Source organism: Sprattus sprattus, assembly GCF_963457725.1.
Source record: "Sprattus sprattus genome assembly, chromosome: 3".
Classification (NCBI taxonomy): domain Eukaryota; kingdom Metazoa; phylum Chordata; class Actinopteri; order Clupeiformes; family Clupeidae; genus Sprattus; species Sprattus sprattus.
The window spans coordinates 44,978,272-44,995,838 of NC_137922.1; the positions used below are offsets into that span (position 1 = coordinate 44,978,272).

The 17,567-nt window shown below is 46.7% G+C and overlaps 3 protein-coding genes across 3 annotated transcripts in view; 1 reads left to right on the forward strand and 2 right to left on the reverse strand.

Annotated features, from left to right (window-relative positions):
- Positions 1-338: 338 nt before the first annotated feature.
- tepsin (TEPSIN adaptor related protein complex 4 accessory protein) lies at positions 339-9,235 on the reverse strand. The gene is made up of 13 exons (XM_080834713.1): positions 9,179-9,235; positions 8,737-8,809; positions 8,464-8,555; positions 8,046-8,139; positions 7,847-7,914; positions 7,334-7,415; positions 6,477-6,545; positions 6,070-6,264; positions 3,876-4,065; positions 3,553-3,666; positions 3,186-3,264; positions 2,609-2,743; positions 339-2,278 (listed from the first exon to the last, which is right to left on the reverse strand). The coding sequence occupies exons 1-13, from the start codon at positions 9,215-9,217 to the stop codon at positions 1,505-1,507; spliced, it is 2,004 nt and encodes a 667-aa protein (XP_080690839.1). The 5' UTR covers positions 9,218-9,235; the 3' UTR covers positions 339-1,504.
- A 199-nt stretch (positions 9,236-9,434) lies between these two features.
- Positions 9,435-10,773, forward strand: ndufaf8 (NADH:ubiquinone oxidoreductase complex assembly factor 8). The gene is made up of 3 exons (XM_080835948.1): positions 9,435-9,724; positions 9,833-9,943; positions 10,467-10,773. Exons 1-3 carry the CDS (start codon positions 9,644-9,646, stop codon positions 10,485-10,487), a joined length of 213 nt encoding a protein of 70 aa, XP_080692074.1. The 5' UTR covers positions 9,435-9,643; the 3' UTR covers positions 10,488-10,773.
- A 1,616-nt stretch (positions 10,774-12,389) lies between these two features.
- slc38a10 (solute carrier family 38 member 10) overlaps positions 12,390-17,567 on the reverse strand; it is a 44,428-nt gene continuing 39,250 nt past the window's right edge. Inside the window, 1 exon segment of the mRNA XM_080835517.1 lies at positions 12,390-16,577. Within this exon segment, the coding sequence (XP_080691643.1) occupies positions 15,244-16,577 (1,334 nt within the window). The 3' untranslated portion in view covers positions 12,390-15,243.

The following is a 17,567-nucleotide window of genomic DNA, read 5'->3' on the forward strand; positions in this document are numbered from 1 at the left end:
GTAAAGTTGTTAAGAAAGAGAGGCTTTGATCTTCTCTGGTTTGTTTAATGACCGTGAGGTCTACAAACGTGAATCTATGGCTTTTCCTGAAGTTAAGAACCTCAATCAGCTTTATGGATCAGGTACTCCGTTCAACACAACACTTTAGGGATCAATCAATTTCTTTGTGTAGAAACAGGCACAACACTCATACATCACTTACATGAATATTTGATATCACATCTGGGCAAAACACTCACAAACACACTTCAGACATTGGTTTTTTTTTATACCAAAAATAAAATACAGGCCTCGTCTGTAACTTGTAACATGGGGAATTGACCAGTTGTAAGTGGTAGTAGTTGCATACGTATAATACATCAAGAACGGAAGACTTTAAATAAGTGCGTTAGAACCAAGTGATCAGAGTACCAAGCACAAACCACACTCAAACAACCAGATGCAGTAGTGATGCTGAATCGTGTGGACACCATCTCAACACATGCAAGGACTGCAAATAACAGAGGTAGCTGCAGAAAAAGGATGAAACGGTGCTTGAAAATAATTGTAGGTGAAACACAAAACATTTCCGTTTCTCTTCTGCCTGAGGCAAAACCTATCCACACATTTAAGCCTGAAATTGCAGCCTTCAATGAAAAACTAAAAAAAGGACTTTAGTATGTGGTCACAGATAATTAAAGGTGAAACGTCATTCATTGAAATGTTTCCAGAGTGACACAACTCTTTGAAAACGACACAACTCTGAGAAAACATCAAATTTCTTGTGTAATATTTTAAATGTCCTGATAGTTATAATGGTATTACTGATACTACAATTTTCTAGTTGGTTTATTTATGTTGTTATAGTTTAGGTATTTAGCAGATGCTTTTGACCAATGCGACTTACAAAACATTACATAGAAAAATACATTTAGAACAGAAAATAACAATAATAAAAATGAAGTAACAGGCATGATAAAATACATAATTTATGATTTTAAACATGCATGAAAAAAGACTGAAACATAACCAAGATGCACAGAGTATATTACTATTTGAACACTGTCTTTTAATTATGATTTCAAAACGTCATTATCGAACCATTGCTTTTTTTAAGGGGGCACAAAAAACTGCATATTGTACCTTTAAAAAGAGTAAACTGATGTTAAAGGACTTGTGATGAACTCAATCTACACGTACCCTGAGAATAAAGGGCAGGACAAAAATAACATACCTCTAACCTGAATAAAACTACACCTGATACATTTTTGATGAAGATAACCTTTTCAGACTTAAATAAATATAAAAATTAATAATCAAAATTACAAGAAATGATTAGCAGCATCATTTAAAAAAGGTGTAAACAGTGCAAAATCCGGTTCATTGCTTGAGTGTTCAGCTTCTATGCTGCCTGGCGTCAGAGCTCAGAGGTTAGGCTAGCTGTAGATATCAAGAAACAGAATATCACTTCAATACTATTTACACATTCTGTGGTAAAATGTATATTGTGTATGTAGAGTAAGGATCATAAGTTGAGAAAGGAGAAGGCAGACACTTGTAGGCCATCTTGTCCAAGGCCATCACTAGGCTGGGTGTCGCTGGTGTCTTTGTCTGAAACGGAATGCTGACATGGAGCTAGTTCTGATTCAAGTTTTGGTTCCGCCTCTTCTATCTCCACCGATGTGTTCTCTGTTGTCGAGGCAACCGGCAGTTCTGTGTCAACAGAGGCAAGGCCTTGGAGATGTGAAGATGGCCTCACTGTGTTCACCAACTCCATGCCATTAAACAGCGAGAGTCTCTCCGGAGTCAGAGGACAGGAGGCGGGGGCTTCAACCTCACAAGTCTCCCTCTCTCCACCAGGGCCTGTGTCTGGGTCGTCCACCCTGGTGTCGAGCTCTACATCCCCCGACTCTGGGAGGTTTTCCCGGGGCCCCTCAGTGTGGTTTAGCGGCCCTCCTCCCTGGTCCTCCCCCAGGTTCTGATCACTGTGAGGGCTCCAAAAAGGCCCAGCTGGTGGTTCTGGTTTTGGTTTCAAATGCTGCTCTGCTTCCAGGTGATGTTCTAATTCCTGGTGAGGTTCTAGTTCCTGGTGAGGATCTGATGCCTGGTGATGTCCTAGTTCCTGGTGAGGTTCTGGTTCCTGGTGAGGTTCTGGTACCAGGTGAGGGAGCAGGAGTTCATCGGTGAGGATGGGTTTGGGGGCGTGTTCCTGGGCGGTGAGGGTGGGGCTGTTTGTGGCTGAGGACGGCAGGCTGTGTCGCGTTTGACATTGCAACAGAGCCTCAAACTGCCTCAGGAGCTGTGAAGGGTCAAAGATCATTCTGATTACTATTATCAATGACTGATAAAAATGTGAATTTAATTATTAAACAGGGTTTCTCCTAACTGTTATTGACTTTGCCTGAAAATATCTACACTGTGAGGTGAACAAATAAGTTCTGTTGACACCATTCCTAGTAATAGTGTCACTTATCCTTATTGTACCGTATCTTAGCATTCTACTGTAAATGTCTTTCAGTTGTGGATGTTCTTTTTGTTAACTGTCAAACTTTTTTATCAGAAAAGCAGAGAGAATGAAGAAGATAAAATGCACAAACACACTCAATACATTGCATAAAGGCTGTCCAACCTTGGTGGCTTTGTTTGTGACGGGCCCAGGGGTTCCCCGGCTCAGCTGTGCCAAGCGTTTCTGAGTGACACTGTAGATCTGCTCCAGAGACAGGAGGTCTGAGGACATGAGGCACGCCAGGGCACACAGCGCCCTCTGGTGGACAAGGGAGGAAATGCACTTGCATGACGATCAATTTTCAATAGTTCACTAAATACCACAATGTTCTCCATAAACAATTTTCCACAAACATACCGGTAAATAATACAATTCTATAACATAAGATAAGTAAGCAATAAAGGCCTGCCCCTAATACAAGCCTGCCCCAAATAAAGGTCGGTGCGCTGTGCAGCCTTAGTAAATAAAAGACCTCTGCCAAAATTTGAGGATTTACGGTAACCCTCTGCTGGCAGATAAGGATCAGACTTGAGATAACTTTAGAGTGGCTATGGGCAGCATCCAGATCAAGAACCATCTCAGCATCAGCTGATCTCTGGGCTCTGAAGCAATGCAATCACTGTGTGTTCTAAAGCCCTTTACATTTTTACATTTACATTTAGCCCTGCAATAGCACTGAATAATATAATTTGAGCAGTACCATTTGAACCGTTTGTGTCGACTCCTGCAGCTTTCGACAGAGAAGCTCCACCACAACCTCACAGTTCAGAGTGGAAGACCTGAGAAAAGCAGGAAGGATTAATGTCACAGACTGGAGTGAATGGCCTTCCAAAGGCACTATTTAGACCTTAAGACCAAGAACAAAGTGACAGGCAAAAATTCATGGAACCTACAGTCAATGTCTGGCCACTACACAAGTGGCTGAGTGTAAACAGTTGTAAACATTGATTAATCTTCATACTATATCTTTCTCAGTGTGTCACTGTGGTTCAGTGGACAGTCTGACAAACAACAGGCAATCAGGTAGAGATAACAGGACACAACAGGCCGAGAGCATAGTGACTGACTCTTTGATGAAGTGCTGACTCTCCTCTCTGGACAGAAAGACTTTGGAGCCCTCTGTTAGACTGGTGATGAGCGCCATCTCCTGGCCACAGTCGCCCAGCTGCATGGCTTCAACACTGTGAACAGACACCATTCCAGTCAGTCATTTCACTCATGGTCAGGGGGCGATTGGCAACAGAAAGCATCCCGGAAATTTGCCATCAAGTGGCCCCAATATAGGTTGCATATAGGTTGTTGCCACAGCACTGAACTCTAGAGTCACTTACAAGGACATGACTTCAGAGAATAAGTGGAGCAACCAAGAAGAGGGATGGTCAACACCCACCGTTCTGATAGGTCGCCGCTCTCACGGCTAGCGGCTGATTGGCTGCTGGTGGTGCCCCCTGACTTGCTGCTGGCGTCCAGTGAGGCCCTGCTGGCGTTGACGTTCTCCTGAGAGGAGTTGGGGGAGGAGCTGTGGCCGCTGTCGTTCTCCTCCCAGCCCCCACCAGCCTGACCTGGACACCTGAGCGCCTCTGCAGACAGGGCACAGAGAGAGAGACGGTTATACAGAGACAAGAGAGGAAGAGAGAGAGGCGGTTATACAGAGACAAGAGAGGAAGAGAGAGAGACGGTTATACAGAGACAAGAGAGGAAGAGAGAGAGACGGTTATACAGAGACAAGAGAGGAAGAGAGAGAGGCGGTAATACAGAGACAAGAGAGGAAGAGAGAGAGGCGGTTATACAGAGACAAGAGAGGAAGAGAGAGAGACGGTTATACAGAGACAAGAGAGGAAGAGAGAGAGACGGTTATACAGAGACAAGAGAGGAAGAGAGAGAGACGGTTATACAGAGACAAGAGAGGAAGAGAGAGAGAGGCGGTTATACAGAGACAAGAGAGGAAGAGAGAGAGACGGTTATACAGAGACAAGAGAGGAAGAGAGAGAGAGGCGGTTATATAGAGACAAGAGAGGAAGAGAGAGAGACGGTTATACAGAGACAAGAGAGGAAGAGAGAGAGGCGGTTATACAGAGACAAGAGAGGAAGAGAGAGAGGCGGTAATACAGAGACAAGAGAGGAAGAGAGAGAGGCGGTTATACAGAGACAAGAGAGGAAGAGAGAGAGAGTCGGTTATACAGAGACAAGAGAGGAAGAGAGAGAGGCGGTAATACAGAGACAAGAGAGGAAGAGAGAGAGGCGGTTATACAGAGACAAGAGAGGAAGAGAGAGAGGCGGTAATACAGAGACAAGAGAGGAAGAGAGAGAGGCGGTTATACAGAGACAAGAGAGGAAGAGAGAGAGGCGGTTATACAGAGACAAGAGAGGAAGAGAGAGAGACAGTAATACAGAGACAAGAGAGGAAGAGAGAGAGGCGGTAATATAAAGACGAGAGAGGAAGAAAGAGAGGCGGTAATACAGAGACAAGAGAGGAAGAGAGAGAGGCGGTAATACAGAGACAAGAGAGGAAGAGAGAGAGGCGGTAATATAAAGACGAGAGAGGAAGAGAGAGAGGCGGTAATACAGAGACAAGAGAGGAAGAGAGAGAGACGGTTATACAGAGACAAGAGAGGAAGAGAGAGAGGCGGTAATACAGAGACAAGAGAGGAAGAGAGAGAGGCGGTAATACAGAGACAAGAGAGGAAGAGAGAGAGGCGGTTATACAGAGACAAGAGAGGAAGAGAGAGAGACGGTTATACAGAGACAAGAGAGGAAGAGAGAGAGGCGGTAATATAAAGACGAGAGAGGAAGAGAGAGAGGCGGTAATACAGAGACAAGAGAGGAAGAGAGAGAGGCGGTAATATAAAGACGAGAGAGGAAGCGTGTGAGACAATGTGTGTGTGTGGGGGTGTGTGTGTGTGTGGGGGGCTCAGAAAGAAACAGAAGTAGTAAGACAGAAGGAACTATAGCCAATACCCTTCAAGCATCTCTAAGGCAGCTACAAACAGTGCATTTCACTCCAACATCTTGACATGGTAACCTCAAAGGTGGAGTCCTCGATCCTAGCAACAGGTTGTTGATATTTGAGCTAAACACACCATCCCCTTTGGGCTCCTGAGGCGATGCTGGGGATTGGCTGGCAGAGTGTAAGGCCCGGTCTGAGCCCCAGTCTCTGTTTCCCATTTAATTCAATTCAATTCAATTGGATTTATATAGCGCCAAAACAATTAAATTGTCTCAAGGCACTTGAGAGCATTAAATAGCCTGCAGTGTGCATGACAGTTCAGAGTGCACTCTGTGGACAGGCAGCTACATGAGCGAGAGGAGAACTTCACTACATTTCACAAAGAGTGTATATGGTAAGAATCGAGGACCTCTCCTATAACCTTTAGCATGGTAACTAAACCTTTAATGTGTGGCTCACCACTGTGGCTGTGGGGTATGTGTGTGTGTGTGTGTGTGTGTGTGTGTGTGTGTGTGTGTGTGAGAGCGAGAGAGAGCATTTATGTATGCTTGTGTGTGCGGCCATGTTAATGGTAACCTTAATCATAAGCATACAAACTGAACTCTGAAGTCTGATGGAGTGCATGATTCGGTCTCACCTCTGTGGCTGTGAGAGGGCACGCTGTAGGCACACGCTGGCACTGCCACCTCCACCACACCAGAGGGCGCCACCACCGCGCGGTAGTGGTTGTCCTGCAGACGGATGCCGGGTTGCTCAGAGGGGGGCATGACTGCACTGGCCACCACTTCAGCTGCCTTCTGGATCTTATCCAGGAATGTGCCCCCGCCTAACACTGAAAGGATGGACATTTACGTGAAACATTGTTGGCACAGAACTCGTTTTAAGAACGCATGGACGACTGAGTAAAGACAAATCAAATCATGCCACTAACGTCTTTATACTATCACAAATGCCTACTATCTACAAGGTTTATACCATCACCTAAACACAATCAAATGTATGATTATCAAAATAAAACTTCTTGATGGAAGTTTAAGGGCTTACCAGATGGCTTACCGGTGCTGCAGCCGAATCCCTGCATGCCAGATCGCGGAGATGATTCGGAGCCCATTCCTTCAGGGGGCAGGGGTGGGGATCGGAAATAAAGATGGATGATTTGGAAATGCCAAAAACAAATGATCTTAGCTGGGCAAGAGATCCTGAGCTAATTGAATAGCCTGGCTTAAAGTGGAAGTAATTGGAGTCATAAGCCCCCGCTACAGTGACAGTCAGCAGACTGCCTTCAGATGATGCAGACAATAAGGCAGATTACAGAAAGCCGGCAGCCCGCAGCACACATAACTCAATGGTTTGACAAAAGTCAGAGCCGTTGTGTTGGGTGCTTTGTGAAAGTGCCTCTGTGAGGGTGAATTTGGGGCGAACATTAAATTCAAACAGATCTTCCTGGAACTAACGCTCCAAGATAGATGCGGCATCACAGTTTCCAAAAACAAACATATGTCCTCGGCAGTATGCCAAAATTACTGTTTTGACTCTTTGATTTTGTTGGGAGATGACACACTGATCGTTGAACTGGTTCATGTCTCAGGACACTGTGCCCGTCTGAAAGCTATCCTTGTCTGCACCATAGAACATAGCGCTTATACAGTATTCCCTTTCTTTGGCCACACCAGTTAGATGAGACGCTTTAGACTTGTGCCGCCTCAGCCAAGAGATTTAACGGCCATACACCAAAAGTTGCGATGAAACATCAACTTGAAAAGGTGCCTCTAGATTCAAACCCCATCATGGAAAGAAGGCACAAACAAGAAGCAGACGAAGGGAGGGTATCACAGCGGCACAACACAGGAACGCGGTGCCCTGGGTCACCACTCAGACTTAATAGAATCCGGCTGACTCACCCGTGGTTGCCGTGACCGCTCTGCAGGGAGACAGGCCCGAGTCAGGGGACACAGAATCTGTGAACAGCACACTTGCCAAATTCTGCGGAGCAAAACAGAAAAAAACAAACCCTAACCGTAATTATACCAGCATGGTTAGGAGACACATTGTTAAAGGTGTAGTCCTTGATTATAATCCATTACAGTTTTCGATGAATTCATGGAAATTCTCATCAGGAGCCATTCACCACTGCAGCCAACCTGTGGGTTGCTTCAAAAAAATGGAAGGGGTGTGTACATCTCATTGGCTACTGAGCTCATATCTCACACCCTTTTGCTGGAATCGAGGGCTCACCTTCAATCCAGACAGCAATAGGATGAGCAAAAGTTTGAAATTGATGTGACACACAAAGGTCTGATTCTGAGAATATAGAAAGTACATTAAGTGCAAACACACACACACACACACACACACACACACACACACACACACACACACACCATGTGTGATATTAGCATAAATCTGTACCCTACCCGAGCTGCAGCTCTGGCTTTCTGATAGGGAGCATTGCCGTGGATGGGATCTGGAGGGCCGCTGAAGGCTAAGACAGAACAGAGCAGAGCAGAACTTAACAGGCACTCAGGACAGGCCACACAACGGCGGCTACTGATCAGTCTTGTCCTTTGGGTTTGTGTCAGGGGCTCATCTGATGACTGAGGGAGCTGCACTCACCGATCACCTCCTGGATGAAGGTGGCGTTGCGTCGCAGCTCTGTGGCTAGGTGAGGGGGTCCATGGCCACAAAGGTGCAGCAAGATCTTCAGGACCTGGAGAGGTGAGTAGTAATTTGTAAAAACGATGATCACGACTGAAATGACGCAGCCCAACTGGGGGACCAAGCGGACCAATAACAAGGTAATGGGTAGGACTCCCTGGGAGCACACAAACTGTATCTGTACAATACTACATGTTGTTTTGTAGAAAGGTCTCTACTAATGAATTAAATGTATATAAATAAAACAACATCACACAATCCACTTCTTCCTTTACTCTCCCCAAAGGAAGTGCAGCAACCACTGGACCGGCTTCATAAGTTGCGAGGGTGTTGGTGATGAATCCATACTGAGGTCCAATACAGTCTGCATGCTCACCTTTATTTTCACCGGACACGACTGGACCTGTAGCCGCTCCAGCAGGTACTCCAGCAGACACTGGCAGTAGCCGACAGACTCATGGGAGATTTCTGGGTTTTCAAGAAGTTAAGGGCAGCTACTTCTGTAACAGCGCCCACCCCCGTCTTATCGTTTATCAGCTGGCTACCCGTAACACTGAATTGAATCACTGTGATCGAACATATGGCCAACTAGGCCACTTGCTTATTGAAGCCAGCTAGTAAAAGCTGATTTAGCATGTTTCAAGGATACTTCCGATTTCTTCAAAGAGGTAGCCCGGACAGGGTGTGTCGTCGTCAGACGTAGCCTTCATTAAAGTTGGCACCTGAACACAAACGACCCGCACCATCAGTCTGGTGACTTATGATATCCACTGACCTGAAGACTATCTATTTCCTCGGTCAGTGGCACCAACACAGGCGGTGCCACCGTACAGATAACCAGAACACAAGTTATACTCAAACAGAAAAATGTACAGAAATGGGTTACAACGTCAATATTGATGGTGATTATGTTGAGAATCAACACACAGTGCATACAGTATGATGATGGGCTGGGTTTCTTATGGTAGCTAGCTAATACTGTATCCTCTTACAAAATGAACAATCGGTCGTTTTATTTATTAAACGTCTCGGAAAACAGTCGACATTATCAACATACAGCTCAATTTGATGCAAAGCTAAAGGGTACATACTTTCTGAAGAAAAGCAAGTCGCTCTAGCAGGGTTGCCATGATTTAGCATTCTCAAATTCTGTGTGTGTTTTCCATAGTCACGAGAGGCGGAACCATTATTCCATGAACCAACTAGATTCACCAGATTTTGCAATCCTGTATTCTCATTGGTATAGTGGTTTTGCGTAGGGGCGATCCTCTCACAAGACCGGGATAGACGTGTCGTTGGCAAATCATGTTTGGATATGAGAATTGCGTTTTTAAGGTCATAGGTCACCACCTCAAGATGGCGCCTCGCATGAATCACAACAAGGGTCAATCTCTGAAATAAATAGTAGAACAGTGGTATAATGACAGATTTGCGGGCTGACTGATTCATCCTGTGTAAGCCCATTCACTCGGTAGTGTTGATTGCTTTTGCATTGACAGAAATACTCGACCATCCCGCTGTACGTTTTTAGATATACGATTTAGAATTGCCTCGAAATGTCAGGGACAAATGCTTGGACGCGCAGCCGAGAGCGAATGAGGCTCTTCCCCGAGCTACTTGCCCAGTGTGCAGTAGAGGTAACTTTGAAATCCTCAGCAAGATTTACTTTAATACCTATAGTGTGGTTTGTGTTTAGGAAAAAAACTGATGCGTTATTTCTACACCTCTGTTATGTGACAAAACAGGCAACTGCATACGGCAAATGTGTGACAGCGACCACTGTAGGTAAACAGGAATTGAAGAGAGACCTCTGTGTGAAACAGTTTGAAGCGCTGAAGACGTGCTTTGTGTCATCGGTAAGGTTCCCCATATGTCTCTTGAAGTTGTCAGCATGAGCTCTGTGCTGCCGAGGGGCGTGGATGGTTTTACGGAGAGTTAACAATGTCCTGCATGAATAAGTTGATGGATATAATCGTTCGTATTAGTTAGATTTACTTTTCAAACAACCCGTCTGAACTACTGCATTTCTGTCGACTGGTTTGATACAGATGCATGCAAACATATACAGATTCAGATGTCATATTGAAATTGAGTTGGTTATGCAGTTGCTGCATAGTTTCTAGCCTACTCTATGCAATAGCGCTTTTCTAAAAGCCTGGCCTTCATCCAATGGCAAAGAAGAGGATCAACTCTACAGACTTGGTGTTTGTCAGCCGAAAGACAGAATACAAATGTTTCTCATTGTGTTAGATAGACATTATATCAAAGTTCTAGGTTACCTCTCAGCGTTGGTACCACACATGTACTACTCGTCCTACATTTGGTCTGTTTGCATCTGGTCACCCTCTTTCTAACATGTTGTTTTTGCTATATTTATAGGCAAAGAAAGCTGGGAAATAGCATCTGGGTATTGAAGCTTCTACTCATCCAAGAACCAGCGCTCCTCAAGATATACTTTGAAGTCTCAAGCTTAAAAGACTACTGTGTTTGAAGAAGGTCCCTACTTGACAAGCACTTTGGTATTACTATTTACATATGCTCAGAGATATAGAGAGTCCATCAAATATGGGAATGTCTTTGTAACTATACCTTCATAAGGGTTCACTCAAGGATTCAGATTTGTGTATCAACCGAGTGTTCTGAAGTCATTACCCACCATTTTGTAAATACATGTGTTTATTTTCTCCTGAAGTGTCTTGTGTGTTTCTGTCATCTCGCACCCCTTTGTGACAAATCTCCCCTGGGAGCATGGGTTGGTAGATGAAAGAAAGGCAGCCTAATGTGATCCAGACGTGTTCATTTGTCTAAGAGGCCTCTGGAGAAGGTGAGAGAGAGGTTGGGCCGAGTGAGATATGAAGTGTGTACAATGTGCCCAGGGAGACATGAAAGACCAGTTCCCCTTTTTATGTGCCGCCACTGGCCAGGGTCCACTCCACTTGGCCTGAAAGACTGCAGACATTAAAATGTGGCTCTTTTGTTGGAGGGAGGGGAGGGGACGTGACAGTGTGTGTAAGGGGTGGGGGGGGTTCTTGAGTAGCACAGTGCACTCACCACCTCCCCAATGCCCAATCACTGACACCCTCACAGAGAAACCCCAGTTCCTCATTAGAGTAAAGCTAATTGACATAGGAGCCACGAAGCCTGCCTTTAACGATGCCGGGATAAAGCAGGTCGTACAAATCTGCCATTAAGGTAAATTGTAGCGGGTATACATGTATTAGTGTTTTCATACAGCACAACGGAGCATTTTAATGTTGTTAATTAAAGGCTGTCTGAATTTAAGACGATTTACAAAACATTAAAAAATATGGCTGGATTCTGTCATTTGTGTTTGACCTATGTCACTTTATAATTGGGACATTTTAAGTACCTATGATGTGTAGATGCATAATGCATTCACAAATCATTTATAGGCTCAACTCTGATTCTTTATGTTTCCCCCTAACACTTAACATGATCTAGGTGCACTGGTATGTACAAAAGAAAGAGAAAGTCAACAACTCTTCACGTCTTGGCCTGGCAACGGGCGCTACTGTATAAATCTTCATTTATGACGCAGGAAAAAGCGACCAGTGCACCACGTCTCAGGGGAACGCGGGGGAGTTCCTGTTACCCCCGCTCTCTGTCTGGCCCGCGCCAGGACTTAAGTGTGGCGGAAAAAGTCATTTATGTAACTCATGTGGTACCGTTTCACACCGTGTCAGAGCCGCGAGAGGTGTTAATGAATATGGTCTGGTCATTAGAGAAATGCTCACCTTGGACGCCGCCCAAGCACGCTTTTAACTGCGGGAGAGGGTGAGGGCAGACGTCTGCCGACACCAGTCTCCAGAAAGGTGCAGATTCTGCACACGCTACTTTACTGCAAACTGGGAATCGATTGGCCTGATTGATTGCTTTCCCCTAGGTTCCATAAATAAGGACTGTAAAACGTTATAAAAAAGGGCCAAAAAGCACCATTAGGAAATAAAATTTACAAGAGTATCAGGGACACTAATCATGTTGGTTCATGAGCAATTATATCTTATTAATGATGACTAAGCCTTCGTCAGCCCAGTCCAGCATTGTCTCACACACACTGAAGGCCTAATGAGGGTGTAAAATGAGTGGCTGTGTATCCATCACACACATTTATAACTGGTTCATAACACTGGCAATGTTATATAAAATTATGACGGCAGAGCTTCAGAGGTTAAAGAGACATTTCGTGTATTTGTGTCGCTAGTATAATTAAGGCAGAAATTATTTTACAAACTACTTGTTAGTCAGCCACACGTCAAGCAGACTTGGATATATAAACTTTTATTTCCTTTTCACAGCACATGAAAGCAAAGAAAATCACTTAAGATAAACGAAAATAAATCCAGCTCAAGTTAAAATGGTCTGACAAAATGTTTTACATCAATTTGCGTATAGAAACGGACAGTAAAATTATCTCTGCTAGACCGGACTGGTAGTTCATCCTCAGCAAACGCATTCACCAACAACGGCGCCAAGAGACGCACCATAGAAACACACAGCAAACAAAACTGTTATCCGCATATAAAAAAAATAAAAAAAAGATGGAGGCAGAGATATCGGGCAAGACGTCTGCACTGAAACATGGACGCAAGGGTGCGAGGGAGAAGGAGGCACGGGTCCTATTAAAGTTGGGTGTAACAAAATAACACCCTCTCCCGCACCCCGCGTATGCAATGCTGGTGGCAAGTGCTTCAACATCAAGGCACTCTGGAAGGGAAAAAATGCAACTAGAAAGATGAATGTAATTAGAGATGACGGGGGTTCACACACAGGATAGGAAGGGGGGGGGGGGGACTAAATAAATAAGGACCGATCTCATTGTATGTTCTCTGTGAACGTACAATAAACTGGTGCTAGGTCTGTTTAGAACCGCGTTGTGTTCTCCATATCTGTATTCTCTGCAGTCAAGTCTTAAAAACAGGAGAAGAAGAAGAAAAAAATGATCCACCAGGAAGGAATGGACACTATAGTTTACATGGGAAAATAAAATAAACGCTACCTGTAGAAAAACATACAAAAACCACAAATAATCTCAAGCACACATACATAACCACTGTGAACACCAGAGGACAACAAAGTGCCATTCCTTTAGCAGCTGCAGGGCAGTCCTTAAACTTGTTTGCTTGTGTACGTTTGAGTAACGGGGAAACAAGAAAGCCCTGGCATAGACCCTAAAGAATGGCAACAAAGACATGAATACAATAAATAAAAAATATATATATTACAAAAATATTTCGCAAACAAAAACAACACCCTTTGGATCTTAATTTAATTATTATAGTACACATGATCTTTACCGTCGTATAGTTATACTTTACTAAATAACCTTCGTTGCAACTTTACCAGAGTGTATCTCAGCTCCTGCACGACCCTGGTCTACTCTTGTGGGGCATGTCACAAAATAAGTTCACCTTTAACCTTTAACCTCTGTCCTTTAACATTTAAAGCATACAATCAGATTATGGGCCCATTGCTGTCAGAATATGGACCCAATAGATAAGACACTTGCCTGAGATGCCAATATGGTTCAATGTACAGCAAACATGCATGTGAAGCGTAAAAGTACCAGTGAATTGTTGGTATTCGTGGGCCTCTGCCTATATAGGTGCATGTCATTTGAAAGGGCATGTCATAGGCAGAGGGCTCCTGATATCAATACTTTGGTGCAATCCACTGGATTTTGTGCCTAAACCGTTTACCCTTTAAGAGTGTACTGGACTAGTGCTCAGACTAAACCTGACCTACTACTGGTCCCTGAAGGCCTGGGTAAGTGGTCCTCTTTGAAAACCACATCACTGTACGGGTCCCTGCAGCCCTGGGTTAGAGATGTTTTTGTTTTTTAAACCACCCCACTGTCACGCTGGATTCTCTTCAGACAAAACAAACAAACAAACATAAAAAGCACATTTGACACACAGCATTTCCTCCAAAAGCTGACCAAGATTTGTGTGCTGCGGTTATAGCAGGCACAGAAGAGTTGCAAAGGCCCAATCTGGATAGCAGTCTCTTTCATCCTCTGTCCTGTCAACAGCCAACCCACCCAAACACAGTTACTAGCCCATGGCGCGGATTCCACCAGGAAGAGAGAGGCTGGTATGAGAAGGAGCTACTGGAGACACAAGACATCCCACCCCCCAATTATTTCACAAAGATTCTCTCTCCTGATTAGGGGAGATTACGGTCAGTAGGTGCCGATGACCAGGCAGGGTAACTAGGCAACTAGAGAGGCACTATGGGTACAACGCACAGGGCTAAGGGCACTGAAGCGGCTCTATGCTGGTGAGAGTGGAATCATGGGATATAAGCTGAGAAAGAATGAGCCTCCTGAGCCCCCTGGACCCACAGAGAGAGGGGGTGTGGGGTGGGGGGTGGTCTCTGGCAGGATCAAAGACACACCAAGAGCCGACTGGCCATAACCGCTACAGATGAATCGTGAAAACTCACAACAGCAGGCGAAGCTCATGAAAAAAGAGAGAGAAACATTCAGGTTCTTTGAATGACCTTAAAAATGACCCTCTCCTGTGAGGGTGATATTAATGTGTCTGTATAGGAGTAAGAAAGTCACTGGAGATCAAGGCATCGGTTTCCCCACACACACGTGTCCGTGGGGGGAGTTCTTCACTGTAACAAGAACTCCAGCTCAACATGGAAGTTTCCAGAAGCAGGTTCCAAGGGAAGGAATGATTTGAATGGTCAGAAATAGCGCATTGAGTGTCCAAGAGATCACCTCTGGCAGTAATAGAGGAGGAAAAGCAAGCAAATCACAAATGAGAAAATGAATGGTGTGTGTGTGCAGGTTTGCACTTGTGCGTAAATGTTCCCACGTATAGGAGTGTGTGTGTGTGTGTGTGTGTGTGTGTGTGTCTTAAGAGATGACAGACTAAAGGCTATTAATGTCTCACTTTAACTTTCCATGTCTGTTTGTTTTTCATTCATACAGACTGTGATAATCCTGTACAAAGTTAAGGCAGATTACTGACAGTATTTCTGTGTGTGTGTATATATATATATATATTTGTGTCTGTGTCTGTGTGTGTGTGTGTGTGTGTGTGTGTGTGTGTGTGTGTGTGTGTGTGTGTGTGTGTGTGTGTGTGTGTGTGTGTGTGTGTGTGTGTGTGTGTGTAACCTCACACTCCTACTACTCCTCCTTCCCCTGGCTCTGTTTGATCTGGCGTGTGTGCACCAGCGTCTCCCCCAGGAGCTGTGTCTCCAGGGCCGCATGGAGGTCCTGAGGCCCCATCTCCAGCAGCGACTCCAGCCTGGGCACCCCAGCCTCACCTCCTCCTCCTCTTTCTAGGTCTCCTCCCCAGGGCTTCACGTTCCTCCTGCGTCTCTTCAGGTCCATCCCTGCCTGGTCCCTGCTGTTGTTGTTGTTGTTCTCCCGAGCAGGGGCAGCTTTCCTCTCCCCCGGGTTGCCCGCCCCTCCGACAAGCCTCCTCTTCTCCTCCTTCTCCTTCTCCTCCTCGCTCTGGGTGAGCCCGTCGTCCTTGTTCACCTTCAGGTCCCTCCCGCCGCTCTTCACCGGCTCGGGCTTCAGGGCTCCCCCTGCTCCGACGGCACCAGCTGGGGCCCCGGCACCACCCCCACCGGGGTTCTCCGCGTCCTGGTTGAGCCGCTCGCGGGCGTTCTTGGCGTCGATCACCTCCTGCAGCTCCTGGTTGCGCCGCTGCTGCTCCTGCAGGCGCAGCTCCTTCTCAGCCAGCTGGTTGACCTCCCGCTCCGTCTTCTCCTTCTCCAGCTGCAGCTGCAGCTTGTCCGCCTCCAGCTGCACCTTCTCCTTCTCCAGCTCCAGGCGCGCGCGGTCCTGCTCCAGCTGCTGACGCTCCTGCTTCTGCTCCCGCTCCAGGCGTTCCTTCTCCTGCTCCAGCTCCAGGCGGGCGCGCTCCTGCTCCCGATCCAGACGCTCCTTCTCCCTCTCCTCTCGCTGCGCCTCCAGCTGTTTCTCCAGCAGCTGCTGACGCGTCTCCACCTCCTTCTCCTTCTCTTCTTTCTGCTTCTGCTCGCTCAGCTCACCAAGCTTCAGCTTCAGCGAGGCTTCGTCTTGCTCGGCGGGCTTCTGCTGCGGTTGTTGTGGCTTCTGTTCGGGTTGGGCCTGTGGAAGTTCCGGTGCGTGTTGGCGCAAGGGCACTCCCCGGGCACCCAGCTCTTGCTTGGCCACTTCAGGTGCGGGCACCGCCGCGTCCGCCACCGCTACAGCGGCTGCTACATCAGGCTCTTTGGCTACAGGCCCTTCCTGTTTCACCACCGGCGCAGCGCCGCCTAGAGGCGCCTGGGCAGCTCCGTCCTTCACAACATGGTCCGCTCCAACAGCAGGTTCACCCACACCTCCACCTCCTCCAGGCTGGTTGGGGGCCTCTGGAGCTCCAGGCTGCTGGCCCACGGCGGCTGCCCCAGCTTGGAGCTGCTGGCCTGGGTCCACGGCGGCCACTGCTCCCTCCCCAGCGGGCTTGGCACCGGCTTCACCCTCAGCATCTTAAACACAAAGCAAGGCCCTTTTAGGACAGCGATATCCTCATGTGTAGTAATTACACAGGTGAACCTTATGCCAAGGACAACGATCATTTACAGTCTTCACAAACATCATTCTTTAGCTTTCTCTCTCTCTCCCTCCCTCTCTCTCTTTCCCTCTCTCGCTCTCCCTATGTCTCCCTCCCTTGGTCTCTCTCCCTCTGTCTCTCTCCCTCTGTCTCTCTCCCTCTGTCTCTCTCCCTCTGTCTCTCTCCCTCTGTCTCTCTCCCTCTGTCTCTCTCCCTCTGTCTGTCTCCCTCTGTCTGTCTCCCTCTGTCTGTCTCCCTCTATCTCTCTCGCTCTTCCTAGGTCTCTCTCCCACTGTCTGTCTTCCTCTGTCGCTCTCCCTCTGTCTCTCTCCCTTGGTCTCTCTCCCTCTGTCTCTCTCCCTCTGTCTCTCTCCCTCTGTCTCTCTCCCTCTGTCTCTCTCCCTCTGTCTCTCTCCCTCTGTCTGTCTCCCTCTATCTCTCTCGCTCTTCCTAGGTCTCTCTCCCACTGTCTGTCTTCCTCTGTCGCTCTCCCTATGTCTCCCTCCCTTGGTCTCTCTCCCTCTGTCTCTCTCCCTCTGTCTCTCTCCCTCTGTCTCTCTCCCTCTGTCTCTCTCCCTCTGTCTCTCTCCCTCTGTCTCTCTCCCTCTGTCTCTCTCCCTCTGTCTGTCTCCCTCTGTCTCTCTCCCTCTGTCTTTCTTCCTCTGTCTCTCTCTCTCTGTCTGTCTGTCTGTCCCTCTGTCTCTCACCCTCTGTCTCTGTCTCTCCGTCTCTCTCTCCATCTCCCTCTGTCCCTCTCCCTCTGTCCCTCTCCCTCTGTCCCTCTCCCTCTGTCCATCTCTCTCTGTCGCTCTCTCCCTCTGACCCTCTCTCTCTGTCGCTCTCTCCCTCTGTCTCTCTCTCTCTGTCTCTTCCCCTCTGTCTCCCTCCCTTGGTCTCTCTCCCTCTGTCTCTCTCCCTCTGTCTC

Bases quoted from the DNA above. Each gene is read 5' to 3' on its own strand.
- ndufaf8 (XM_080835948.1), top strand. From the start codon at position 9,644: ATGTCAGGGACAAATGCTTGGACGCGCAGCCGAGAGCGAATGAGGCTC. The intron at 9,725-9,832 runs GTAACTTTGAAA...GTGACAAAACAG, and splicing joins TTGCCCAGTGTGCAGTAGAG to GCAACTGCATACGGCAAATG. The intron at 9,944-10,466 runs GTAAGGTTCCCC...CTATATTTATAG, and splicing joins AGACGTGCTTTGTGTCATCG to GCAAAGAAAGCTGGGAAATA.
- tepsin (XM_080834713.1), bottom strand. From the start codon at position 9,217: ATGGCAACCCTGCTAGAGCGACTTGCTTTTCTTCAGAAA. The intron at 6,546-7,333 runs GTGAGTCAGCCG...TGCCCCCTGAAG, and splicing joins AGCGGTCACGGCAACCACGG to GAATGGGCTCCGAATCATCT. The intron at 3,265-3,552 runs GTCAGTCACTAT...TGCTTTTCTCAG, and splicing joins AGTCAGCACTTCATCAAAGA to GTCTTCCACTCTGAACTGTG.